A 27,948-nucleotide genomic window follows, 5' to 3' on the forward strand; every position below is an offset into this window, starting at 1 on the left:
AAAATATAGATAATTCAAGCTTTAAAGTTACTATTTATTGGTCTTATTCGTTTGTCATAAAATGAACTAAAATGGTTTTTAAGAACACTTTTGCGTTTAACTTTCCTAACTCGCTATGCGGATATGTACATGCGAGCTTTAAAACTTTGTTTTGCTGCAGGTTTAATTTAATTTGGGCATCCGGTCGTTCCGTTCAGCTCCTGCTCCTCCAGGACCCCCAGAATCACTCGCACCAAACACGTTACTATATATGTATGTATGTATGTATGTATGTATATATATGTTGCTACATGTTTGCCTAATATGGCCAAAAGTGCCGCTAAAAACGTAAGCTAAGACCATCCATAATATTTTTGAATTTGTTGCCCTCATTTTGACCTAATAAATCAAATATAATCTGAATGTGAGTTCGTGATATCTTCCAAATATTGCAGAAGGTAAAATAAAGTTTAAAGGACATTTGTTTTTATGTTTTATTCTTTTTGAAGAGATTTCTCCGATAGCGCCATGCACCAAAAAAAAAGCTAGTTTCCAAAAGCGACAAAGTGCCATCACCAACGTAGCACCAACTTTAATGTGCGGGACATGCGCAGAAAAGCGAGAATCCAACAAGTGCGGAATGGAAGTGCTATTCGGCAGCCTTCGTATCGCTTCGTTTCATTCGCAACGGTACTTTTTCAGTTCGAACAGAGCAGAGGAATTTCAACACCACCACGCACATTGCACTAGCGCCCGAGCAGGGGCACTGCGGTGGGTATGGGCTTGGCTTGGCGTCCTTTGGTTAAGTTGCTCGGCCCGACGGCCAGAAAATTCAGTCACACCACGGCCATCGCGCAGTCAGCTACAGAGAATCAGAAGCTCAACGACCTGCTGCACAGAGGTCCTTCGTCTGCAACTGACCACGAGAGCTGAGCAAAGAAGAGCCTATATATTTTTTTTGCTGTTTTGTACAATTGAAAAGACATAGGTATAGTGATTGGTCCGGTGATTTTTGTGCGTGCTCAGCCATGTCAGCAGAATGCAACCATCTGATGGGAAACTACCTATAACTACCTACTGAAGTTAAACAAACAATAACTAGCACATTAAGGTAAGTGTTTCAACATAAAATTCCAAAAAATCGAGAGCCCCAAAGTACTCATATGAGTACGTACATGTAAAATTGTATATACAAGGCATTTACTGTATCATTGTTGTTTCTATTCCGCCGTCGAGTGTGTATTTTTTTCGTTCTTAACGATTTTTCCAGTGACCTTGTTGCGTACGCTAGAACGTACAAATTTACTCGGTATGTGTGTGTGTGTGTGTGTGTGTCGCTGCTGCTTAGCCTTGTCCGCCCCCTTTTATCCACATTCCGCATATACACATACATACACACATCTCGGTGTTGTGTTCTGCGCATATATTTTGGGGCCAAAATCGGTAGCATACTTTTGAGCACAGAGTACTCGGAATTTATGCGGGAGTTTTGTCAGGGCCGAAAAACCCGACATCCAAGGCATTTCACTTAGCATATTGCTTGTTCCCGGGTTTTTGCATACCGTGGATTGTACATACAGCCACAGCTGCGGTCATAATAATAGCCCCTCCCCCCAGAAAACATGTACCCATAATTGACTAAGCTTACATTATCTACAAACATTATTGTAGGGGTTGTTCCAAGACATTTCCAATTAAGAACAATTATAGACATGACTAATGGAGAGCTAGTTGGCAGATTATGATTAAGTTTGGCTAAATAATTAACACACATTTGGACCAAATTCTTGCATAATATAGTACTATGTAGTATGTTTCCTTTTGAAAACGAGAATTGTTTATAAAAGAAAGCAGTGCTATTGTTTTGAGCGTTATCGTACTTTGATTGGGGCATGTTAATACCCGAATGATAAGACCATTGGGCATCAACATTTTTGGTTTGGCCTTGATGTACGATATATACTATATATGTACATGCATATGTACACAAACATGGATGATGTGGCTTCAGCTTGTTGTCAGGGAATGCAATTGCCGAGCCCTTTATTGATTTTATGATACCATGGCCAGGAGGAACCACCATCCGAAGTCCAGTGCCCCGCCCCCCAGCGGTGGCACGTGCAAAACAACAAAACAAGCGGGCCAACAACAAGTCATTCACACCATTGGAGCAGGAGATGCAGATGAAACAGGGCAAAAAAAAAAAAAATGATGAAAAAATAATGCAGAAGTAGAAGCTGGAGATGTGGGTGTTGAATGGAAATTGCAAACCAGAACTCGGCTGGCTTACAGACAGGCCGCCCACTCTAAGTGGCTCGAGTGGTGACAGGAGGGCTTTTAAGAGAAAAATGCATTCTTTTTTCTTCGAGCTCCGCTCAGCTTCCATGGACGTTTTCCTTTTCTACGCTTTCGCTTAATTCAGGGAAGGAATTCCATTGCATTCTCATGTGTCTTACCCGGAGGTGCCTTGCACGACGATAGGCACAATTGGGGCCTAGACACACGTCGAGAAAAGCTTTATTTGCTATATCCGGCTTGAAAGAAAGTACGATTGTTATGGACTCCTATTGTGAGTTGCCAACAACCAATGTAGAATGCGTGCATTTCCTGGTTCAGTTTAATTTCTTCTATAACTACTTAAAAAATGGCTTAATAGTCTTATTACTAATTGAAAGTAATATGTGCCAGAAGCTATATACGACGTAAAAGATACAACCAAAAACCACACCACTATGTTAAGTACCTTTTCAACGTATTCCATTTCACTTATAAGCTATGTAGCCCCGAAAGTCTCAAGTGACTTGGTCAGAAAATAGGTTTGGCGCCATTTAGCAGGCTTTTTGGGAAGTGTCCTAACGCCATATTAGGACTTTCAGTCTCAAGTGACGGCTAGAAGTTCTTGGAGCACTTGAAACCACGCAATCAGAACGCATGCCACGCGTCACATCTCCGATTCCGATGGCGGGTGATTTCATAATACGCACGCTGTCCTCGACGTTGACAATTTTTCGGTTAATGACAGTTTCGCTCTTATCCCCGCTACTCTGGACTATTTTTAACCGTAGTCGAAAAGAGTCCGGGAATGGGAAATAGGGATTGGTATTAATATTGTAACGCCTGTCACGTCCAGGCTGATGTCATTTCGCGGAGTCTGCGGTCTATGGATGGTATGGGGTCTCCGCAATCCCCTCAGTGGGTTCTTCCTTTTCGCGGAACGCGTTACCCGGAGGTTGGGGTTGCAGCTGTAGCCTTGACATGATTCGCCCTGACATGTGGTGGGAGGTGGACTGACGAACTGGTTGACCAAGTGAACGCGGGCGTCCTTTGGTGGAAAAGTTTTCCGCGGCCTCAAACAAAGCACAAAGTGTTCCACTCTCACAAGTTTGTATGTTTAATGTAAAATGTCTGTGTACTTATATTACATGACTTTGAAAAGCTTAAGAGTCTCACACCGAAATAAAGGACCTTCATTAAAAGAAAGAGGTTCTGGGATCCTATAACTTAAAGGCACTCAGTGAATGATGGCTTTCATTATAGAATGCCATCGTTCACTTGCTGCTCATCCGATTAAGAAATACTTGACTTATTCCGAGTGCGCGTTGCCTGTCAATGATATTCATTTGTGATGGATGCGCTAATGTTGGCTGTGGATTTTAATATAGCATCGCGTTCTTTCCTTCCATTTTCTTCATTTTCCCTCGTCCTTGGGACAAATTCCACGTGGCGAATTACGAAGGGATTCGCATGCCAAGCGGGCTAAATTGGCATTCTTTGGACCACCCACAGTACATTTTGCCACCTTAAGGACCCAGAACTCAGCAATAGCTCACTCCCACTGACGTCAATGGGGATTTGCAATTTGTGATTGGGCACTTTAAAGTATTTCTGCTTTGACATTCAATTTGCTCGACCTGGCTTTGTTTGCCCTACCCAGCTCGTCTCCATTGGCATCCCGCCTTCTTTATCCCGACTATTTTGCCAGCGGCAAGGTCATGAGCCAACAAAGAAAAGGCCACTGGGTTGACTGACTGACTTTAACCCGAAATCTGTGGAAATTCCAATCGAGCTGCCGTGCCTTGATTAATTTGATTTGACTAAAAGGATGCAAAAAACTAGAAAGTCATGTAAGACTTAAATCAAATCAAACTAAAATATAATATCTGTATGAGGAAACAACACGACAGCTACTTAGTTGGGTGTCCCTGAGGGGGATTTCACTTTTTAATAAGCTTTTGCCTGACTGCTAACGATATCAGCCTTGAAACTCTTTTACATGCAACAGTCCTTGGATAAATAATCCTTTTCTCATCATCTTTACTGTCATGGCAACTCATGTTTTCCCCTTCTGCCTTTCAATGACAGCAAACACAATCCAGGATGTCGGACCAGCAGAAAGCCTCCCTCTGTCCCCGTCTGGTGGACTACATGGCCATAGTGGGTGCCCACACGACGCCTCCGATGCCGAAAGGACTGCAGGGCCTCAAGGCCCCGCCAGTGCAGGTAAGTCGTCCATTGATTATGTAGGTTACTAGATTTATCACTTACTGCGGATTACAGCGTACAAGTGCCATACTTTACAGGAGAGCATAAGAACTGACTCTAGACTGATTTTATATTTAAATGCCATATTATTATTTAATGTTAATTATGTTTGTTTTAATTATAATCTGTCGCAGGTGCCCGACCTGCTGCGTCGCTATCCCCCCTCGGATCATGCGGATTTCCCGCTGCCCCTGGACATGGTGTACTTCTGTCAGCCGGAGGGTTGCACCAGCGTTGGACCTCGACGCACTGGCTCGGCCATTCGGGACATGACCTCCTTTGTATTCGCGCTGACCGACAAGGATTCGGGCAAGACACGCTATGGCATATGCGTGAACTTCTACCGTCCCATTGAGCGACCTAGCTCGGCGGCGGGATCGGCAGGAGCTGGCAACGATCGTCCGGGTAATGGAGGACCTGGTGGCCATGGGGGCGGCGCTGGAGGAGGAGCAGGAGGCGGAGGGCGTGGTGGAAGACGGTCGTCGGCCTTCAGGCGGGAGTCGTGGCGCAAGAGCATGGAACGCAGCTCGGATTCGGCATTTAGCAGGCAAGTGTTGTGTGCCAGACGGATGTGGGCGATGTGGTGATAAGAGTATATTTTTTTTCTTATGCTAAAGCCTGTCTAACGCATCTCAAACCATTTCCATAATAGTTACGGCCTCTTAACTTCTTCTAGCGACTACAGAAGTAACGTAGCGCCTAGCGATTCGGACCGTGAACTGACCTCGCGTCGCGATTCGGACCAGCAGCGCCTGCACTCACACCACTCGCACCACCAGCCGCATCATCCGTCGGCGAGCCCGGCAGTGCCCAAACTGGGTCTGATGGCTCCCTCGGCTGACTCCGAGTCCGGCGGCAGTCATTCCCCATCGCCGCGGGCGTCGCGAAAGAGGACGAAGCTGCGCAACCAGTCGCTCACCTCGCTGTGCATCATCTCGCATCATCCGTTCTTCACCACCTTCCGCGAATGCCTCTTCATCCTGAAGAAGCTCATCGATGCTTGCAACGAATCCTCTTCGCCGAAGCGGGTTGGTGCCTCCCAAAAGATCAACCGGGACAATGTGTGGACGGTGCTGACGGGCCATGTCAGCGATGCCACGCCCTCGATTGTACTGCACGATGTGCGCGAAATCGAAACCTGGATCCTGCGACTTCTCTCCACGCCGGTTCCTGTGCCAGGATCGACCAGAGTTGAGGTGAGTGGTTGGGATCATTTGTTATACCTAAAACATATCACGTTTCCTTCTAGGTTGAGGTGCTGTCGCCGACGGTGCATGAGCCCCTGCTGTTTGCATTGCCTGACCACACTCGCTTCTCTCTGGTGGACTTCCCGCTCCATCTGCCGCTGGAGTTGCTCGGAGTGGAGACGTGCCTGAAGGTATGGACTCTGATCATGCAGGAGAACAAGGTGCTGTTCCAGTCGCGCGACTATAACGCCCTCTCCATGTCGGTAATGGCCTTCGTCACTATGCTGTATCCGCTGGAGTACATGTTCCCGGTCATCCCGCTGCTGCCCACCTGCCTAAGTTGTGCGGAGCAGCTACTGTTGGCACCTACGCCGTTTGTCATCGGGGTGCCCGCCTCGTTCCTGGTCTACAAAAAGAACTTCCGGTATGATGAACATCTGGTTATTGAAGAAAATTGTATTGTAACAACAGATTCTTTTTAGTCTACCGGATGACATTTGGGTAGTTGACTTGGACTCCACCAAACTAACGCCACCGACTGGTGGCTACGAAGAAATACCACCGCTACCTGAGCCCGAGGGCACCATTCTGAAGAACCACCTCAAGCAGGTAAGCCCAAAAGCCCTAGCCCTAAAATCCTGTATATAACCAAATTTCTGAAATCTAATGGATGCAATGAAAATAATATTTTTATAAATTTTGGAAATTCACCCAAACATAAAATGGGAGTAATATATTACTTGCATAATGAAGGCTTATATATATTTTTTTATATTTCTTGCTTGCACTATTTAATTTGACAAATGAGAATGTTGAAATTTAACTTGGCAGCTCAAATAATGTTTTCCAGGGAAGATTGACAGTTATTGAGTAGCTCGACGCAGTTGTCGTAGAGGGCGGTGTCCAGTTGGCGCAGCTCCTGCTCCTTGTCCATGTCGAGGAAGCGCTTCAGCTTGTCCACCTCGTTGCGCATTTTGAAAACGATGCCAGGCAGCATGCCCTGTGCCTTCTTGAGCACTTGCTCCTGGATCTGCAAACGGCGCTCGTTGGCTCCCTCGCTGCGGAATCGCTCGAGACGTCGAAGTTCCAGCTCCCGCTCGTGGTCATAGTGGGCCTTCTGCAGCAGCAGATGCTGCAGCACAGCCCGATAGACAATCAGTTGCTCCAGGCGTGGATCCGTGGGACGACTCTGGGAACGTAGCGTGGCATTATGGCGCGTATCGTTGGCCTGCACGGCCGATAACAAGGCGATGTGGGGATTGTTCATGGTACTAACTGATCAATACAACGGATGAGAATATTTATGAATATGTAGGCACCGACATCGGGCTAGTGAATCGATTATGATTGAAGTAAAACTCAAGGGCTTCTGATTTTCTGAAGTTTCAATAAGGATATTGCTTGGAATTTTCTTTTAAAATGTTTAAATATTTATAGCCAGATCAAAATATAAGAAGATGCTTTTCAAAGTTGGTGAATTTCCAGAATTTAAAGAATATGTGTGTCAACTTAAGGCATTGTCACGCGGTTTTATACTCTATAATCGTTATAAATACTCGCGGCACACAACTGGATATCGCTTTTCCATGTCTATTTACCCGATGTTTCCCGAAAATGTATCTGCTTCTGGGAAGAATTTAACCAAAAGTTGCATTACTTAGAGCAGATGCATCTGAAACGGCGGTTACTCATTGTAGCTAACGTTATCGCTGTCATATAATCGTTATCATTGCTCCATTCAAGTTTGGTGTGATTGTTTTTATTCAAATGATATATATCTTACCACATTCTGTGGCCTGTCACAGAGCAAATATATATGAAGAGAGCACCCCAGCGATATTATAATTTGAATTTGTTTCTATATCTCATTAACAAACTCCTCTTACACTTGTACAATTCTCTATCTCTCTCTTTCTTTTATTGTGTTTTTTTTTGTGTACTCACTGCCTCCCTCTTTCTGCCTATCGATGTGTGTCCATCTCTGTCTCTACTCTAATGCTATACTTTTTACACTCATGCATTATCTGTTATATGAAATTTATAATACTCGATCACAACTTTAACTACAACAACAACAACTACTACTACAACAACAACAACAACAAATCGTATATCTACAACAACAACATGGGCAGGCTATGCTATTGATGGATGAAGCTGGACTTGGTGTAAATATCGTTCGCAAAAGTGTTAACTACGTTTGGTTTATCGTTATATTTGAGTTGAAACCGTTTGTACATACTAAACATAATCCATATTTATTATACTAGCTAAATGTGAATATTCGTAACGATAAAGTACCTGACATAGAACATAGAACTAACCGCATGCACAGTCATTCTACATAGACGTAACGAACCTCTCTAAATATTGAACTTTTCAAAATCGGAGCTCGAAGTCGGGCTCTCAACTAGCTAGGTTTAACTTTCAAGGGGTTAAACTCCTATCATATTCTCAACCTATCAGTCGCTGTCCTTAGTGTTACGTGTTTCGTGTGTGCATGCTCTGTCAGTCTTTCCTTCTTCCCCTCCGTTTATCAACTTCTATATCAACCTGAGTACCTAACTGAAGTGGCCTTACGCCCCCAAAAAGCTTTCCAAAAATCCTCCCCCAAAATCTTATAGTTAGACAAGTTGGAGTCCTCATTTAGATGGCTAGTCTTTAAATTAACACCGTGCTAATTGCTCTAAATGGATTGTTCCACAGGCACTTACCTCGATGACGGCCACCAATACGGCGGTCTCCTCACAACAGCTATTACCATCGGTGCGGGATAGTCTTCAGGAACCACCGTTGCTAGGGTAAGTATTAATGTCTTAGACAAGACCAGCACAAGGGTTCAAAAAGAGTTTGTTAAGTCTTAAAGATGTCCTTGACTCTTATCCTTAACCTGATGTCTTTTTTCTGATTATCAAACAGGGTTTCTCAAGTGAGACTTCCCCTACAGACACCTCCTCACTCGGCGCAGGCCAGTCAACGGAACTCGATGTCCGCCCAAGGAACGATTAGTTCCCGCCAACCGAGCCCGATGAATTCACCAGCCCTCAATCCATTCGTTTACGGAACGGATGTGGATTCCGTGGACGTGGCCACGCGGGTGGCGATGGTGCGATTTTTCAATGCTCAAAATACATTGGCTAATTTCGCTGAGCACACGCGCACTTTGCGGCTGTATCCACGTCCAGTGGTGGCATTCCAGATCAATAGTTTCCTACGATCCCGACCAAGAGCCTCGCAGTTCCTGAATCAATTTGCCAGGACTCAGGCCGTAGAGTTCCTGGCCGAATGGTCACTAACGCCCACGAATGTGGCGTTCCTTCGAGTGCAGACTGGCGTTATGGATCCCATGCAGGTGGGCGATAAGCCCAAGTGGTTCGCCCACGCCCTGACCCCCATCCGATTTTCGGTGTGGGATGATGGCAGCTCACTGAATGGAGCCCTACGATCGCTGAAACAACTTGAGTGCCAGCCGACGGACGAGAGTGGTTCGGATTCAGAGGGAGCGGATAGTAGTAGCTCATCGTACAGCTCACTCAGCGATTTTGTCTCGGAAATGGCTTCCTCCGATCTTTCGCCCAGCCTGCATGATGTCTTTGGGTCTTACAATCGGCCACATGTTGTTCCTCAGACTCTCTCCTCGAATTTGGATCCGGCCTTGGTCTATCATCCGCCCAGCAAGCTGCAGTATCCCGAAGGCATTGCCGATGCGGTGGCCAGCAAAGAGGAGGAGGATGAGGAGCGTGCCGATAGCCCTGTGTCCTCATCCTCCAGTCGCTCGGATCTGAGTTCGCCCAGCTTCAATCGCGATTCGGAGTTTGATTTCCAGCCGAAGGGCGGACAAACTCTGGGATCGACTACAGTTGGCAGTGGAGCGGCTGCACCCAGTTTCGAGTTGGCCACTCCGTTGGCCATGCGACTGGAGGCCACCATTAAGATGGCAAGCATTGAACAGGAATCTGACACGGTATCCACGGCGACGGGCAAGACCATAGCCGCCGGTTCGAAATTACAAAGACATCCCAGCGACTCCGAGCCGCGACCTGAAAAGAAGATTCCGGTAAGTAAAGGTTTATTAAATCTTTAGGATAGCTGATTTATTTCTCAATAATGTTACCTAATAAATAGCCACCACTAACGCCACCGGTGAAGCAGCCTGGAGTAAGCAATATCCTGGCCCGAACTGGTAGTTCCGGCTCCAGCTCCAGCAGTCCCGGACGTCAGAGTTCCCAGAGCTCCCTATTCGAGAACTTTGCCTCCCATGCCAAGGAACTGGTGCGCGAAACAACGCGTCAGAGCAGCCAGGAGGGTCTACTGGCCCATGTGGATAAGGTGAGTAAAATTAAGGTTCTTTCTATGGGCTGGTTCTTTAACTAGATGTGCTGTTGTACTATGATCGTTGATCTGATTTTCTTGCCTTTCTTTCCGTCCGTCAACGTGATTATTATTTGGACTTTTTCTTCTTTATTTGTTTTATTAATTTTAATGGATTATTTGCGTTGGTTAATTGAACCTGACATAAATGTACCGTACTGTAGCATGCGCTGGACGAAGATCTTGACGACAAAATGCGTCATACCTTCGAAAAGGTTGGTACTCCCGCCGCACTGTCCCATCCCATCCAGAATCGATCCCACCAGGCTTTCATGAACATTGCCTTAATCTTATACCATTTCTCTATTCATCACATTGCACACCACATACACACACACATCATTTATTGAACAAAGTGAGTCTAGCCATGGCCTAATATCAATTAGGTTACAGTACATTATACCCATTTCACCTCATGTACGAAATAATTTAAAGAATTTTAGGAAATTACACTATTTTAGGCTATTCATCCAAGTACATAGAATATTTTTTTTACATTTTTATCCAAAAATCAACATTTTTTTTTATCATTCAAATGCACCCACACTTCCAACAAGAACTGAGACTAAATCCCTCCTTGAAGCATCCTGACACCCACATCCTCACCACACCTTTCCGCAGATTTGTAATTCCCCCCATGGGATTCGTAGTGCCATTGTAGATTGCTTCAAACTAGACCTCAATCCGGTATCACTTGGGGTTGAGGGACTTAAGCTTTGATTGTTAGCACCACTTAGGCGATTGTGTAGTCTTGGAATACCAACCAATTTTGGTCTTGATTACTAATACGTATTCGATTTCGGATCCATAGTTTACGCTGCACGCAAAGAAGGCAGCTGGAGAGGCTTCGAAGCAGGCCCTGGAAGTGTCCAAACAGGCGGCTGGGGTGAGCAAGAATACCCTCGAAGATCTCACATATGTGGGCAAATCGACGCTGGGCGATCTTACCAAAACGGCCAAGGAGGCTGCCACCAAGAAGGGCATCATTAAAATCGAGGAGCATTCGGCGGGCGGAGCTGGACCGCCGCCAAAGTCACCCGGATCCCAGCTGGCGACACACAAGCAGGTGCAGCAATCGGGCGGCCAGGGTGGTGGCAACAACTTCTTCTCCGCGATTGGGACGGATTTCAATGGGCTAGCCTCATCCACATCCACCATGTTCTCGGGCATGTTTGGTAAAAGTAAGTGACATTAAAGATATTCTAAAAGGAATTTCTGATCAAAAATTCTCTTCACGCAGAGAGCCAACAAAAGCAGGTTCCTGTACAGCAAAAGCAACCTAACGTATCCTCTGGAAAGGCCAAGTCTGGCATTAATTTCGACCCATTTCCTGGTCGCAAGGGACTCGTGGAGCGGACGCCGTTAATCAAGCATTCGGGTCCTAGGCAAACACAAGAGGAGCTGACCCGCCAGCAAAACCAGGAGCGTTCGCACAGTAATGCCGAGAATCAGACCTTCCTCAAGGATGTGACCAATCAGGTGCTCGCTGGAGAGGGAGTCGGTTGGCTGAAGCTCAATCGGTTTAAGAAACTTATGGAGGACGAGTCCTATCGCACACTGGTGCTCAGCAAGCTGAATAAGACGCTGGACAAGAAGATTGCCCCAGATGATCATATTGACGATGTGGTAAGGTTAAAATATTTGGCATATTGAAGTTCCAAGGTAACACCATCGTATATTCCTCAAGTGCGTGACGAAGCCCGTGTGGAAGGGTATGCTTAAGTGCATCCAGGCCATAGCCGGCGGGTTGGACGTGACCTTTGCGAATTTCGGCCTGGGCGGTATGGCTTCTGTGTTCCAGTTGATGGAGGTAGCCCACACGCATTATTGGAGCAAGGAGATCAACGAGGGCAGCGACATGTCCTCCAGCTTGCTCTCCAGTCACGCCGCCAGTCCCATGGGCAGTAGAGAGAACCTGCGATCGCCTAGCTCGCCAAATGGCTCCCACTCGGCATTGGGCAGTGAGTGGGCATCGCCGCAGGAATCACGAAAGAGTTCCACTCAATTGGCACACGGTGGACCAGGTGGTTCGCATTCGGGAGCACCGATCAACCGGCGATTGTCGTCGGCGGACAGCCAGGATGGCCAGTCCACCACGGAGATGTTCAAGGACATGCTGTCACAGAAAAGAAGTGCCTTGAAGAACATGCTCACCTCCTTCGATTCAGATGTAAGTTGTGTTGCTCGATGTAGTTCCTTAAGATATGAATAGCCCACTCAGTCATTTATAGCCGTCCATTCCATCAATGCCAATTGTACTCAGCTTGCCAAACCAATCCTGTATATCGCTCAGTGTGTATATATATATATATATATATATATCGTATCGTAGACTCGCCTATCAGCATTTCAGTAAATAGCTAAATCAGTACCAATTAGCATATATCAGTATCCACCAGTATGTAACATATACATGTATGTATGTCACATAGCGAGTGTCAATCGATGTAGTCTGCCGATCCTCCCACCGTATCCTCTCAACCGTATCTATATATTCGTAACCGCCACCCGTTCCGCCTACATCCCGTATCGTTACCGTCCAACCGATATACCCGATTGTAGAGTACTCTAACACTCATAGTGTGTAATCCGTAGGCTGCTGGCTCCACGGGTGCGCTTTCCGTTGTCAGCTTGGGCGTCCGCTTGCCCTCCAGCTGCCGATCCACGGTTTCTGACACCGAGTACGAAAATGTAAGTACACCAGAGGGTCAAAAATACGGCAAGTTATCCATTGAATTTTTTGGAGAAAAATGAATATTCTGAAGTTGGCACAAAAACAGAAACCTCTTTAAACCGAAAGAGAAATCTGAGTGCCATTAAAATCTTCATTCGGGAAATCATTCTAAAACCTCCGCAACAACCTTTTCAAGTAAATTAGTTGTCTACCATTTCCTGTAACAAGCTTTGAGTAGACATTTTAAACTTACGAGTCCTTATCCTCGATTGTCCTAAATCTGGTCCGAAAATCTAAATTTCCGACCAAATCTAAGCCGAAATTCATTTTGCAGACAACCACGTCGAAGGATTCGAAAAAGAGCTCTGGCAATCTATGGTCGGGCAAGTCAACGCTAAGTGCCGGATTTCGTTATACTGGAGGACACCTGATCAACACGTCATCTTCTCCCTCGCCAGACAGTCCGCGGGTTTATCTCTTTGAAGGGTTGCTGGGCAAGGATCGCCTCAATCTTTGGAACCAAATGCAATTCTGGGAGGATGCCTTTCTCGACGCTGTTAGTCAGGAGCGTGATATGATCGGCATGGATCAGGTGAGTGTTTGTTTGGCAACGGTGGCCTTCATTCCATTAATGCTTCTATTATTTCACAGGGTCCTATTGAAATGATGGAGCGCTACAAGTCACTAAGTGAATCGGAGCGCAAGCGTCTTGAACACGACGAGGATCGTTTGCTATCCACAATGCTCTACAACCTGACGGCCATCCTGGTGATGCTGAATGTCGCCAAGGACGAGATCCGACGCAAGATTCGACGCCTCCTTGGAAAGAGTCATATTGGCTTGGTGTATTCCCAAGAGGTACACAATGTCGTCGATCAGATAAACAATCTGGTAGGTTATAGAGTTAAGAAGGCCTGATTTATATGTTTTGTAAAAAACACTTTGTTGTTGCAGAACGGAAATGACATTGATCTAAAGCCCCTGGGTTCACGATTGCTGCACCGCCAGAGCTTCACCGTCCACCAGGGCACGGATGTGAATGGACCACTACGATTTATGGAGGTGCGGGACGATGGTCTGGTTCTGCGATCAGTGGATGGCACCATTGTGGAGCGCTGGTGGTACGAGCGGCTGGTCAACATGACCTATTCACCCAAGACCAAGCTGCTCTGCCTGTGGCGCCGCAATGGCGGTCAGACGCAATTGCACAAATACTACACACGAAAGGTGAGTGTTTTTAGTTGGTCAAGTAAGGATATAGCCCATCATAGCAACCAATACGCTTTTCCCGTACAGTGCAAGGAGCTGTACAATTGCATCAAGGAGGCAATGGAGCGGGGCGGCACGCCCACCAATGTGCCCGAGCTGGGCGGCGAGTTTCCCGTTCAGGACATGAACACAGGCGAGGGCGGCCTGCTGCAGGTGTGCCTCGAGGGTGTCGGTTTGTTGTTCTCCAACAGCAAGGTGAGTGCCAGAGATATATAGACTTGCTAAAAATCAAATTCCCCACAAACACTTGGCATACACAAAACATTGTAACACACCCAAAACTTATACACAACCAACCAGCTTCATCTCCGAATGCCTCAAACTACTAGTATTCGTTTTTTTTGTACACCACTCCTCATCAAGCAACGCATATATTTCCCAATACGAATCCCTCAAACCAGATCCATATATAATTGAGTACAGATACACTGTAAGCTTATGATAAACTTCCTTAATCCGAAGCATAAATGAAAGACCTTGATATTTTTATTTCGTTGTTTGGGTCACCAAACAGCGAATAGAAAAGCAAAGGGTGTCACCTGAATGGTGTTGATCTGGATCAACCAATATCATACCAATGGAACACCAGACCCCAAAAATGACGGGATTTACATACAGATTGAAGAAAAAAGATATATACGCCTCAATTGGATTACCCAATATAACGCCACAAATGGTGTTCACCTGGGTCACCTAAATAATCCAGAGTTAAACTAGGACTATACTCGTACAAATTCGCGTCTATCTGTCCAGATATCGATACATACTCCCACTGCCTTCGTTTCCGTGTTTCGTTTTCAGTCGTTACGTTTCATTTCGTTTCGGTTTGGTTCAGTTTTCATTTCCGTCTAGCTTTCTTTGGTTTCTTTTCCTTACGATGTATTAGTTCGATCAATTACCAATAATTTTCTTCTTGTGTGTGTGTATCGACTGCATCAAGATCAAGGGCCCTCTCAATATACATCTCTATGTATAAATATATATATCAAATATGTTCGTTTTCAGTTCATGCCTTTCTGATATGTCTAACCTAATATTAATTTGAATGATCAACCGAAACAGATTATAAGAGACTTGTGTAGGTCCGCCCAGTCTGCTTTGAAAATAATAATAAAAAATCATGCTATGGTGTCTAAACCCGAAACTGAATGTGAGAATATATGTTAACCTCTATATTCGTGGCCAAGAAGGTCTGGATATCGGACTTTATCGACGACTAAGTCGATTCTTTTCGGGTCTTTTCATTTGTTAGCAATAACCGGAACCCCGTCTCCACCTATCCAACTACCCAAGCTAAACCCAACTACGTATTATATTTTACCGATCTCTCTCTGTCTCTCTTTATCTATCTATCTCGCTCTAACTCTTTCTCTTTTGTTCATTGGCTTTGGTTTTGGCATTTTATTTTGACTCGCCTTCTTATATATCTACTTATATTATTCCTAAGTCATTATATAATCCACAAAAAATTGAAAAATCAATCGAATCTTTTATCTTATCCAATTTCTAATCGATCAAGTGAAAGTATATATGAACAAATAAATATATATATATGCAGAAAAATCCATCTATATCATACCCATATATTGTGCTAGTGAATGTACTGAATGCTGTATTCATTATACTCTCTATTTTATTTATTACCTAACCGATTCAATGATAACGCCATCAAAACCAATAGCAAAAGAAAAATAAAAAATCCCAATTCTCCTTTTCATTCTTTTCGATTACGATTGTCATTCTAACGATCCTTACGTTTGGTTACTTAAACTCACCGTTTGATATGTTAATATTGTCATCTTTATCTCATTTTGATTGTCTTTATTATCGATTACTCAGATTACAAATTTACCGATTTACGATTACCGACTAGTATCGTTCCTAAGAGTACTGTACTTCATAGAAAACAAAAACGATATTTGTATGTATGTACCCTCGAAGCACCCACGACTAAAGTGTTCCTCATATCCACATAAAAATCGATTTACCTTAAGAAAAACTTAAACTACAAGCAATTATTAAGTAACATTTAAACCTTTGCCTCGAATATTTCGTATAGGTCCCTCGAACGTTATTGGAGTCTATTCAATTTCGTATGTCCCTTGTTCATTACTTTGGCAAAGTGATTTGTTTTCCTGTATATATATAGAATACCCTCAATTCTTTGATACGGGAAAAATCAATTGTAGCACAAGGGTCTAATTGGTTCTGGGTTAAAATTAAGGTATATTGTTAATTATTTGTTTTATATTTTTCTTATTTATTTATGTTAACCTTTTGGAGCTCGCTATTGAAAACAAAAATAATAAATCTATATATATTCATATATATGTATGACATAGAAAAAGCAATGCATCGAAAAAAAATATGGCAAATTGTTTAGCAAGAAACAAAAATATTCTAAGCTGGTAACTTTTGAGATGGTCCTTGTGCAAAATCCTCTAAAGTGCTTTGTTTTTTCGTTTTGAGTTCGATTTGGTTGGTTTTAATTTGTTTTTCTGGTTTCCTGTCTCTAATTTTGCTATTTCTATTGACATATGTGCGTATATACATATATAAATAACTTCCTTTTTATATATAAATATATATATATATCTGTCTCTGTCTATCTTTCTTCTAAATCTGAATCTTTCTCTTTTCCGTGTTATATATGCGATATATAAGAAGTCTACGTGAGCTCAGAATTTTCTGTCTTATGCAATTTTCGGTTCCATTGTTCCATTTCGTTCCATTTCAATTCGATTGCGTTCTTACATTCAGTTTTAATTTATGGTAGTGATTTCATGCCAAATTGTTTCTTAAGTATGATAACTAAAAACAACAAGTACAAACAGCAAAAGTAATTTAAGCTATAGTAGACATTTCCTACCCCATGATATCTCCACATTTACCGTTGTAAAGCCGATAGACAATATCGATACCGATACCAAAACCGAAACCGAAACCGAAATTGAAAATCCCCAAAAAAATAATGTCCCACCGTCTTTAAGCAAACGACTCTAACATAACAACAACAGCAACAACAACCACATTTCATATCGTTTCTATTTAGTCTACCTACAAAAAATCAAAATATATACAAAAATAATACAAAATTCGCCAGCAATTTAGAAATTTGAACAGAAAATAAAATGAAACAAAAATATTTGAATGAACAGTTTAAAAAACAGTTTTCTCAACTTTCCTTTTTATAATTTTCTTTGTTGTTTGTTTGATATTCTCTGTCGAACGCGGAACGCTGCACCGTTGCTCGCTCTCCCTCCTTTGTGGACCAACCAAAAATCACGTTCCGTATTCGGAACGTACCGATCCGATCCGAAACCAAACTGAACCGAATTGAATTGTATTATTCCAATGATTGGTCTACTTTTCAAACGATAACAAAAACAAAACCCAAAAACCAAATCAAAAATCGAAATATAATCAAAAATCTATGATAAAACGATCTGAAAATGTCTGAAAAAACGATAAAGGATTTCGAGGTATTGCAATGAACCAATTTCTTGTTATATTTGAACTTAAATTTATAAGCAACTATTGTTCTTTAAATGCCCTGCTGTCCACCACCCACCCAATCCCTGAGCCCATCCTCTTTTCCCCACCTCAACCACCCACTGAACCAACCTGCCCTTTTATATGAAAACAAAGAAAAATAGTAAATATATATTTTAGTTTGCGTTGCCCTTTAGTTTTAACTTGGACTCTTTTGCGTTCATAACACTTTGTTTTATCCTTCACTTTCACTCACCCAATAAAGGTAAAAACCAAAAAAGTATACAAAATAATCTGATATGGCATTAAACAGTTAAAAAAAAAACAAAAACCAAAAATTTGTAGTTGATATTGAATTTAAACCTTAAGCCGCAAATAATATATATACCATAATGTAAATTATTTACCCATATTTTTTGTGTTTTATTCTCTATATCTCTCGCTATCTCTCTAATCCAACTGAGATTTTCGTTTTTGAACTGTTGGTTGATTGATTGGTTGGTTGGTTAGTTGGTTTGTTTGTTGAATTGAACTTGATTGAATTGAATTGAAACTGAGCCGTACACTTTGTATACCTTAATGCCGATTACCGATTGCCGATTATCAATTGTTGATTACTGTAATTGATTAACGTTAGATTTACCCAATTATCATTTGCGCCCCCAGTTGTCGACACATTATCGATTTTCATTTACCAAGCCACCAGCGATTTATGATTATTTTTAATGTTAGACAGCACACACACAAAAAACACAAGACTTCAAAATAATGAATGGTCACACTCTTCGCCCAACTCATAGATGGTCACACTGGGCTCAAAGTAAAATCTCCAGACTTTGAACCTAAGCATGCTTAGCACACTGCACAGTTTAAGTGCAATTACTTTAAAGTCCTGGCAAGGACTGCACCCGAATTCACCACAGTCTAACACAATTCACCACACTTGCATATGTCCTAGTCTGTCCGATATCCTTTCTATAAGTAGATAACCATTTAACTAGACATGATCACGATTTTAGTTATATAACACACACAAAAATAACATATATACTTGAATATACACGTGGCTGTACTGATCCATTCCATTTCGTTTCGTTACTTTCCGTTCTCTTTCGCTTAGTTCCGTACCATTAATTTTCGTTGGTTGCGGCCAAAGTTAGATGACCTTTCACTTGGAGGGAAAGCAGCCCCTAAGCACTTAGAAAACCTTTTGAAAATGATGCAGGGTTTGTTTAGTGGTCACGAAGATACTATCACATCTTTTTAGTAAAGATAAGATTAAAATAATATAGTATTCAGATCACTACAAACTAATTACAAACCCTGTGTCCAACATCATTTTGCTATTACCTTTCCTTCTAGTTCCCTTATAGAGCGTGCCAGACAACCAAAACCGAGTTACCAACAATAGACCAATAAAGATTACTTAGTGTTGATTTTGAGTTTGCTTGTGTAGAGTTACTTGTTTAGCAAAGAATTAAACGCAAATTGTAGTTGTAGTTTATTAATTAAGAAACCAAAGGAAAGTATTAAATAAAATGAGACAAACAGATAATTATACCGTACACTTAGAGGTAAAATTCCCACTTAGAAACCCCATTAATATAGTCGTAAGCTAACTACCACAACTGCTGGAATTTTCTTTTCAATAACTATAAGCTATTGCTAAAAGTCTGGCTTTTCCGCCCATCTTTTCCCCATCTCTCGCTCTTTATCTATTTCTAATTTACTCATTTTCAACCTGTCTCTATCTCTGTTTACCTTCTTTAAGCCTTTGATATCGAGCCAAAAAAAAAAAAAACAAACATTAGTATAGAGTATAGTAAACTGTTTGAGTAGGATGCTCAATATTGATCCTATTCCGATTATATTCACTGGTTCTTAGTGGTAGCGCCACATGCTGCATGCTGTTACATGTAATTATCCCTTACTCCTATATCTCCCATTTCCCAACTGACAAACATTCACCCTATAAAGCTACAAAATCTCTATAACCCATCGACCAACGTATTGTAAGAGCGACTGTACCAAAAATCTCTACTTAAATCTATTTATTGCTTTTCACGGAATAAACGGGTTGCCCTCAGAGAATCCTCTGATATAACCCATTTAAAAACGAAATAAATATTTGTTTTAAATACTTTTTTTTTATATTCAAACCACTTCTATAGAGAAGTACACACACTCGGACACCCAACACTGTACCTAACTTTATTCATTTAGCGTTTGTATTAGTGCAATTTGGGGTTGCTCAGGAGAACAACTCTCGTCAATGTAAACCATAATTATGCATAGAACCAATGCTTCTCCGTATCCAAAATTCAAACTACCTAGTATACGACCATCTCACAAGTGCTAATTGGAAACGTCCTTTATCAAACAAAAAAACTTAAAAATAACATTTAATATGAAAGAAAAATTATTTTTTACAATAAAAAATAGCAAGTAAAACTAACTAATTACCAAACTTTCATTTGATTTTGCTGCATTCTCTTTCTGTCTCTAACTCAATCGGTCTGAGTCCCTCCGTTGAATTCCTTTAAGTTTTTAGTTCTGCCATTCCATTTGATTTAATATTGCGTTTGGTTTAATTTCGTTTTAAGTCCTGAGCACTGATTATCGCCAAAAGCACTTGATGCGTGCCGTGTACATAAATAAATGTCGTTAACTGTACTTGGTGTCCTTGTCTTGCTGCCTGCATCGATTAGATTGGCCCATGCGCTTGCGTAGCATTTAGCTTTTGTTTGCCTGCCTGCCTGCCTGCTTGTGTTCAAATACCGTACCGTACCGTTTCGTTTGGTTGGGTTGGTAACTGTACTATTGACGATACAATAAAAAAAACAAAATATGAAAACTTTTCAAGGAATCCGCCAAAAACCTCCCAGTTGCTATAATTTATTACATTTTACTGCCCACGCGTAAATGCTATCTCTGTTCCAACGCTCTCCAACTATCTCTCTCTAACTCCCACTCTGCCTATCAACCAGACTCTTCCTCTGTTGAACAGCGTTTGTGTGAAAGCTTTTTGGTTTGAACCGCCTTATAATTTGCATTCCGTTACCGTTATTTTAAGTTGCGTTCCGTTTTGCTTGATTTCGTTTCGTTTCGTTTCCCCCTTTACGTTATGTTCCATTCTTGCGTTCCGTTTTGCAACGGAGCCTTGAAGCCGAAGAAAGAATGAAAGTTGTTTGGCATCGAAGCTTAACTGATTCCATTCTCCGCCCGTATTTCAGTTCTTCGTCCGATTGGACCACATCCGCAAGTGCTTCACCCAGAAGGGTGGCATTTTTGTACTGGAGGAGTACAGTAAGTACTGTATAAGTAGTACTCTTGCGATTGTTTCCAAACCAAAGTAATACCCTTGTATTATCTGCTTTTTCAGATCCCAAGACGCGCAATCTCATTCAACGAAAGTACCAGTCGAGCATGGTAAGTGACTTAACTAAACTACAAATCAACCACTATTCGCCAACACAGCCATCATGCACTTCGCACCACTTGTTCCGAGTTGCATCCCGTTCCGTTCCGGAACTATCGTTAATCGATTAAATGTACATAAACTTGCTTAAGCCTGCCGAGTTATGCAAATTTCTGTACAAATCAAATGTGAGCCCCAAGCCCATCTCAATATACATATGTATATCAATATATCTGCATATATGGAGATTTCAGAATTTGTTTACCACTGTATGATATGGCACATTCAATTGCACCGACAGTTTGTATATACGATATTGAGATAATCTCTTTGATTTTCGATTTTTCTTTTCTTTCCGTTTTCGTTTACCCTTTGGTTATTTGCATTCGTTTTCTGTGAATATATTTCTATGTCAACGACAACTCAACTACTCAACAACAAACAATGCCTGCAACAACAACACACAAAACACCAATAACACCACTCATATGTCATCAAAACAAAATATAATACGAACACACCGCAAAATAACCTTCACCAATTAAATTTGAAACTGAAATCGAAACACCCGAATGTGTAATTGAAACCAAAGGCGTCGGAAATTGTCTTGAGCTTCCATCGCGTTACCTCCGTGCAGTTTGCCTACATCTGTCATCTCAATGGCCAGCGAGGTACAGTCACCAACAAAAGCATAACTGGAACGATGGAATCGGATACAGCTAAGCCTGTGGACCCACTGGAAACGAAGGAACCACCGCTGGCGAGCGTATAAATAATGTGCCTAATCTGTGAAATCTATGTAAATAAAATCAAAAATCCTTTTTATGTAACTCCTTTGTATGTATGTATTTCCTGTGACATCTGAACGAGAAACACCACAACAAAAATCAAAGCATAAACAACAAAAATCGTATTTTAGTTTGGCTTGTGATTTTATTTTAAAAGAATGTTTTCCAAATTTATTACTTCGTTTCTTTTTTTTACTTATTTTTGTTAGTTGTCTCTACTTCCAATTTTGTGAGACGCATGCTTTTAATTATGCTTTCCTGCCTTGTTGTGTTGTGCAAGCACCACCCACCAAAGAAAAACCAACCATCCACCTCACTCAGAAAACGAAAGACACTGTTCATTTTGAAAAACAAGAATGTGGCCATTAAAGCAGCACTTAAAAATTACGTATACGCTCCGTAGTCCGATCAGATTTGCTACTCGGTGCTGTGCGTATTCTCCTACGTGGCCGCCGGTCAGGATCAGAAGAAGAATCCGGTGGTCATCACTCCGCAAATCCAGGACATTCATGCCCAGCAGAAGCAAAAGCACCAGCAGCAACAGCAACATCAGCAGCCGCAACAGCAGCAGCCACATCAACCGACCACGCAGCAACATCAGCCCACAGCAGTAGCATCTGCAGTGCCCACAACAACTGCTCCAGCCGGACAAGTCAATCCCAACCGGATGACGGGCAAATCGCAGCCCGGCAGCATCTCCATACGCCACACGGTGCCCATGCAGAAGCCCACCATCACCATGTCCACGGTGCAGCCGCAGGCCAGGATGCCAGCCCAGGTTGCAACCGCATCTGTCACTGGTCCGGCCGCTGTGCCAGTTCTCCCCACTCCCGCTCCACCCACATCCAATCCCGCCAAGCTGCCGCAATTGCCGCCGCGCGTACCATCGCAACCTTCCACGGAAAGCTTGGCCTCGATCTCATCACCGCCGCCAAAGCTACGGACACCCATGTCCGCTCCACCCGGACCACCGCCGGCCATACCACCGCGCACGGGGGCCATTTCACGGAGCGGATCGGTACCGGCGGCCCGATCCTTTGTCCGCCAGGCATCGGCAAACTCCACACCGCCACAGTATACGCCACAGCCGCCGCCGCCCTTCGTGATACCCAAGCGGCACAGTGGACTGGCCAGGGCATCCACCTTGTCATCATCCACATCGGCATCTATGTCATCATCGTCCGCCTCCAATCATCCCGGGCATTCGCAGTCGCAGCAGCGCGCCAGTCACGGCAGCGTCGCCGCTGTGCTGCAGTCAATGCCGGAGGCTGAGCCCGGTTACGGATCCGGCTCCGGTTCGATATCCGGCTCCAGTTCCGGCTCCGGTTCGGCATCGGGCTCCATTGCCAGCGCTTCACCGCAGGCCCATCGCAAGCACTGACGAAGGAGTTCGTTCTTCAAGTTTGGAGGCGGCGGAGGCGGAGGTGGTGGCGGCGGACCAGGGGGCGGGGCCAATCCAGGGGCAGGAGGCGGTGGCGGCGGACAGATGGGCGAGGAGCCACACCCACATGCCCATCGACGTGACGTCTGCCGCACCATCTGCATCCCCTGGCTGTGATCCCGGCAGTCGACCGACTAAGACGGTTCATCATTCCAAGCGGGGCTTTCCTGAACCATGTTATCCTCCACAAAAACAGCCAGAAAAAGGTGCCACGTTTATGCGCATAATATAAATACATCTAGCTTCTTTGAACACAATATATTTCAAAATTGTTAAAACATTTGTAAGTCCTTCAACATAAAATTCTCTAAATAATTATATATATCTTTATGGAGGGAAAAAGTATAAGAGGTCAAAGTAAAGAACATTTATTAAAAGGAAAATTAAGTAATGACCAACGTATCAATGCAGTTTAAAAATAAATAATAACATTAAAAGAAGATTTTGTCAAAAACTTTTCTAATGCCACAATGCTTTGATCTTTCCAGATCTTAATTTGAAAAAACTTTCACACTTGCAATCTTTTAGTAAGTCCAGATTAAATTTAAATTAAAGTTCTTCTCAAAGAAGTAGACATATGCTTAAAGACAAAACAATCAACTCTATGAATATATATTTATTTAAACATAGTGATGAACAAATTATGTTACAAAATTGCAAAGTTTTGCTGTCTGTAAATACACGAAGTATCAAAATGGATCTTAAACTTAAGCGTGCGCATAAACGTGGTACTGTCCTCTGTCTCTAGAGCCAAAGTTACAGTATTTTCCAATCTTCCTCTTCCGCACGGATCGCGAAAGCCCCGCGATCCATCAGTTATGCTATATACATATACATATATATATATATATGTACCGTATTCGATTATACTTTAGCCAAATCATATCATTAGCCGCCTCTAACTAATCCCATAGACGAATTGTTTCCTGCTAAGCTTTAAGGCAGAAAGCGCCAAACAAAAACAAAAACTCGCTTACGACTACCTAAAACATAGATAATGACAAATATATATACATACATACATATATATACACTCAGATCGGGACTTGACTTCACTGTGGGCCCTTTGAGAGGGCACAAAACAAACGAAACACAAACGGAAATTGAAGGCAATCTAGTTAGGGATATAGTATACTATACCAACTAAATTCAAACAAACAAAATAATAATATTAACACCCCAAGCATATGTTTATGTGAATATCTATCAGACAGCTACGATCATACATAAAGTAAATATATATAAATATATATTTATGGTAAAGGAATTTAACTAGTTCGTACAGAAAATATTAAGAGATGGTATGGCAGCAAGAAGTGGTCCTAAGTTCAGATCTCTTGGGATCGGTAGTTTAAGGAATTGTCAGGGAACACGAGCACGGACGACGGAGAGTTTTGGATTAACGGGGACTCTGGAGAGCAATAAGTATGTGTCTGTGTATGTAGTTTGTAGAAGGAGAACGGCGTACATCCAAAATACACACACAAATATATATATATATATATCTAAATATATATACACAAATATAACTATTTTTTTGTTTGCTGGCTCTGGATGTTAACCACAAATAAAGTCCAGCGCACCCATATACATGCACATATATATATACCTCTTTAGCCGTGTATATATGTATATGATCGATTGTATTTTTCAAAGTTCAAAGCGAGAAATAAACAAAGAAAAAACAAAAAAAAAAAAAAAACAATGATCAAAGTTTTTCTAATCTATATGGCAAGGTTGTAAGTGATAAGAAATGGGCCCCCAGCTGGGCTTTTCAAAGTGCGTCACTACGCTAAAATTGTTTTTCATTGTTCACTATATCGTTAGCTTAACCCTAATCTAGACATGATGGTGGTGCCCTAAAAAACTAGCAATCATATTGAGATAATGGCTTTATGCTGTCGTTCCGTTCTCATCCCGTGGCAAGATCCGAAGTCTAATGCCATTTCCACTTTTTGTCACCAATTCGGCCAACGGCTTTGGCTGATGATCCCCGTCGGGCAGGAAGCGATAGCTTCTCAGGAGCATCGATAGCGAGGTCTTCAACTCCAACATGGCAAACTTTTGACCTGAAAGCAAACAAACAAGTTAAACTAGAGTCATACCAACAAACAATGGTAAGTACTAAATTCTTTTAAAAGCCTTTAGTTTTTGGACACTTCTTCAAAATAATCTTTAGCTGCACTGTGTTTTCATAAATGTTCAGCTCATGTTTATGAACTTTGAGCTGTGAGTGATGTGCATTATGAAATAATCTTGGCATTATCAACAATTAATTTATAAATATATTTTCATTACTCTAATAATAAATAAACCTATTTTAAACAATGTGATCTTCTTATGAACCAGGCATCCGAAAACTGTTCGTTCTTATCAATTGTTTAAATTAAGAAATTATTTTTTGGAAAGCAATTTGAATGACCTTCACTCCTTATGTAGTACGAATTTGAAATCGCAATTTCTAAAATGTATTTTCGGGTTCTGTGACCTGTGATTTTACCTGCGGATTGTTATATTTAGATTATACACTTCGAAGTTTTAAGAACAAATTTTTTTCGGGTAAGTAAGTGACTAGATGATCTTACCTATGCAATTTCTGGGTCCCGCACTGAAAGCGGCGAAGGCAAACGGATGCATTTGTTTCTCGTTGAGCAGGAAGCGATCGGGATCGAATCGCTCGGGATCGGGGAAGTTCTTGGGATCACGATGGAGCATGTAGATGAGGCAGCTTATAGAGGCGCCCTTGGGCACCGTCAACTTGCCCACCTCCAGATCCTCGAGGACTTTCCTTGAGAAGAATGGCACCGAGGGGTAGATGCGTAGCGTCTCCTTGATCACCGCCTCCAGATAGGGCATCGATTCCTTCTCCCTGCCCTCCAGTTCGCTGGCTTCCTCGAAGGCGCGCTGCTGCACATCCGGATTTTTGGACAGCAAACTCAGGGCGAAGGCGATGGCCGAACTGGTGGTGTCGTGGCCCTCGAACATGAAGGTGTCCACCTCCTCGCGAATATCGGTGTCGCTCAGCTCCGCACCGCCCTCCATTTGGGTGAGCAGCAGCATGTCGAGGAAGGCCAGTCGCCGCTTGACGCCCACATCGTCCTGCTCCGCTTCTGGGCGGGATTCGTTGCGCTCCTGGATGAGCTGCTCACGACGCAGCCGGATCACCCGATTGGTTTCGTCGTGGAGCACCTTTAGAGCTGCCTCTCGCTCTTTTCCGGGCTTTGTGTGCTTGAAGAACACGTTGAGTCGCTGCCAGAAGGAGAAGCTCTGCTTGTGCATCACACGGCAAATACTGTGGTTAAGAGTTAAATAAAAAATATGATTATAAATAAAATCGTGGGTACTTTCGCTGATTTAAGGGTAATAAACAAACAGTTTTATATTAAATACTTACGATTGAACAGCCTGCACATATTCGGAATCGCTCTGCAGCTGGGCGTGCTTTTTGATGCCCATGGCCGTCTCGCAGATGGCGTCGAGGGCGAACAGGGTAATATAAGGATAGATGTCGAAGGACTCGCCATTGGCCTTGGTCCTCAGGCGACGCACCAGGATGCGGCAGTTTTCCTCCATGGGCTCCTTGAACTCGCCAAGGATGCGGAAATGGAAGCCCGGAGTGAGGAGCTTTCGACGACGATGCCAGGACTCGCCGCCATTCGTTAGCAGACCCTTGCCCAGCCAGGGCTCGAGCAGCTCGTAGTTCCGCGACTTGGTCAGCAACTGGTTGTTGCCGAGCAGCTGCTTGATGTCCTCCGGATCCGTGAACATCACCATCAGATCCTTGCCAAACCAAATGCGGAATACCGGACCATGCTTCTCCCTCAGTTCCTTCAGCCAGTTGAGGATTTCTGGGTAACGAAAAAAGGTGACTTTAGTTGTGTAAACGTATTCTATTTATTAAATGAAAACTGAAATGAGCACCAGTTAAAAAAGTCATTAATTTAACTTATAATTGTTGTTAGCTAAATCATACAACAAACATAATATTACGAAGTCAAAAAGATAGCAAAAGTAATTTGAAGTAGAACTAACAACCTTATAAGTTATGCAAATTGCATGCGAGTAGATTTACAGCAGCGAGGGCAACGCTGCGTATGCGTGATAAAATGTAGAACCATTTCATGAGTATTGAATTCACTTATTCAAGTCTTTTTGCACAAACTCACCGCCTTTTTTGACATTGGCAATCAGTTCGCCGATCGTGGGACCCGGCAGAGTTTTCGCAAATCTCTGAAGTCTGAGAAAATTCAGAATCTTGGGTAGGTAGCGCAGAAACGCTGCCCAAAGGACGAATGCCACCAGTGCCAAAGTGCTCATTTCGCCACCGAGTTCAGTCCACTACTGGCGCAACGACCCCAAAAACGACGGCTATATAAATCAAGTGAAAACTTGGTAATGTGATGAGCTCGCGATACTGGACGACTTTGCTGGCGAACTTAAAGTTTGTGCGAACTGCTCGACGATGCGGCTCGTTTGCAACTAATTCGCACTCGGAACGCAGCTGTCTGATTTGTGGGTCTGGGGGTATAATATGCGGTGTATGTGGTATATGGTCCGAGCTCTGGGTCTCGACAGATAGCAGATCGCCAAGGTGGGGCACTCTGGATGCCCTCCGATTGGCGATAGGCGGCCACCAGGTTTATGCGAACGGAAGTGCGCTCGTGATTCCGAAAAGATGTAGCATCACTTCGGCTTGTAGCATGAATAGTTTATTAATTAATCCTACTAACACCACCTAATATCTTTAATGAACCGGTATTTATTTTGTTTTCTTCGCATACCATTTT

The 27,948-nt window shown here is 42.9% G+C and overlaps 3 protein-coding genes across 17 annotated transcripts; 1 reads left to right on the forward strand and 2 right to left on the reverse strand.

Moving 5' to 3' along the window:
* The first annotated feature begins 792 nt into the window (after positions 1 to 792).
* LOC27206591 (MAP kinase-activating death domain protein) lies at positions 793 to 24,863 on the forward strand. Of its 15 annotated transcripts, none has more exons than XM_039297789.2 (23): positions 793 to 1,090; positions 4,342 to 4,479; positions 4,656 to 5,068; positions 5,174 to 5,717; positions 5,771 to 6,132; positions 6,191 to 6,317; positions 7,844 to 7,876; positions 8,415 to 8,509; positions 8,628 to 9,765; positions 9,834 to 10,037; positions 10,244 to 10,294; positions 10,891 to 11,260; positions 11,320 to 11,705; positions 11,767 to 12,249; positions 12,675 to 12,770; positions 13,088 to 13,345; positions 13,405 to 13,644; positions 13,708 to 13,980; positions 14,050 to 14,217; positions 17,496 to 17,504; positions 20,748 to 20,820; positions 20,897 to 20,943; positions 21,525 to 21,762. In XM_039297789.2, the coding sequence occupies exons 2-23, from the start codon at positions 4,357 to 4,359 to the stop codon at positions 21,702 to 21,704; spliced, it is 5,673 nt and encodes a 1,890-aa protein (XP_039153723.1). In that variant the 5' UTR covers positions 793 to 1,090; positions 4,342 to 4,356; the 3' UTR covers positions 21,705 to 21,762. The 15 variants fall into 15 exon arrangements, with proteins under 15 accessions (XP_039153723.1, XP_039153725.1, XP_039153724.1 ...); XM_039297791.2 differs by having other exon boundaries at positions 5,198 to 5,717; XM_039297779.2 differs by lacking the exon at positions 21,525 to 21,762 and adding an exon at positions 22,124 to 24,863 and having other exon boundaries at positions 794 to 1,090.
* Positions 6,443 to 7,083, reverse strand: LOC6725990. Its single transcript, XM_002106936.4, has one exon. It carries the CDS (start codon positions 6,973 to 6,975, stop codon positions 6,541 to 6,543), a length of 435 nt encoding a protein of 144 aa, XP_002106972.1. The 5' UTR covers positions 6,976 to 7,083; the 3' UTR covers positions 6,443 to 6,540.
* LOC27207267 (probable cytochrome P450 4s3) lies at positions 24,784 to 27,664 on the reverse strand. Its single transcript, XM_016182991.3, has 4 exons — positions 27,328 to 27,664; positions 26,556 to 27,009; positions 25,747 to 26,453; positions 24,784 to 25,230 (listed from the first exon to the last, which is right to left on the reverse strand). Exons 1-4 carry the CDS (start codon positions 27,476 to 27,478, stop codon positions 25,055 to 25,057), a joined length of 1,488 nt encoding a protein of 495 aa, XP_016039361.1. The 5' UTR covers positions 27,479 to 27,664; the 3' UTR covers positions 24,784 to 25,054.
* Positions 27,665 to 27,948: the final 284 nt, after the last annotated feature.

The sequence above is a fragment of the Drosophila simulans genome, chromosome X (assembly GCF_016746395.2).
Source record: "Drosophila simulans strain w501 chromosome X, Prin_Dsim_3.1, whole genome shotgun sequence".
Lineage (NCBI taxonomy): Eukaryota > Metazoa > Arthropoda > Insecta > Diptera > Drosophilidae > Drosophila > Drosophila simulans.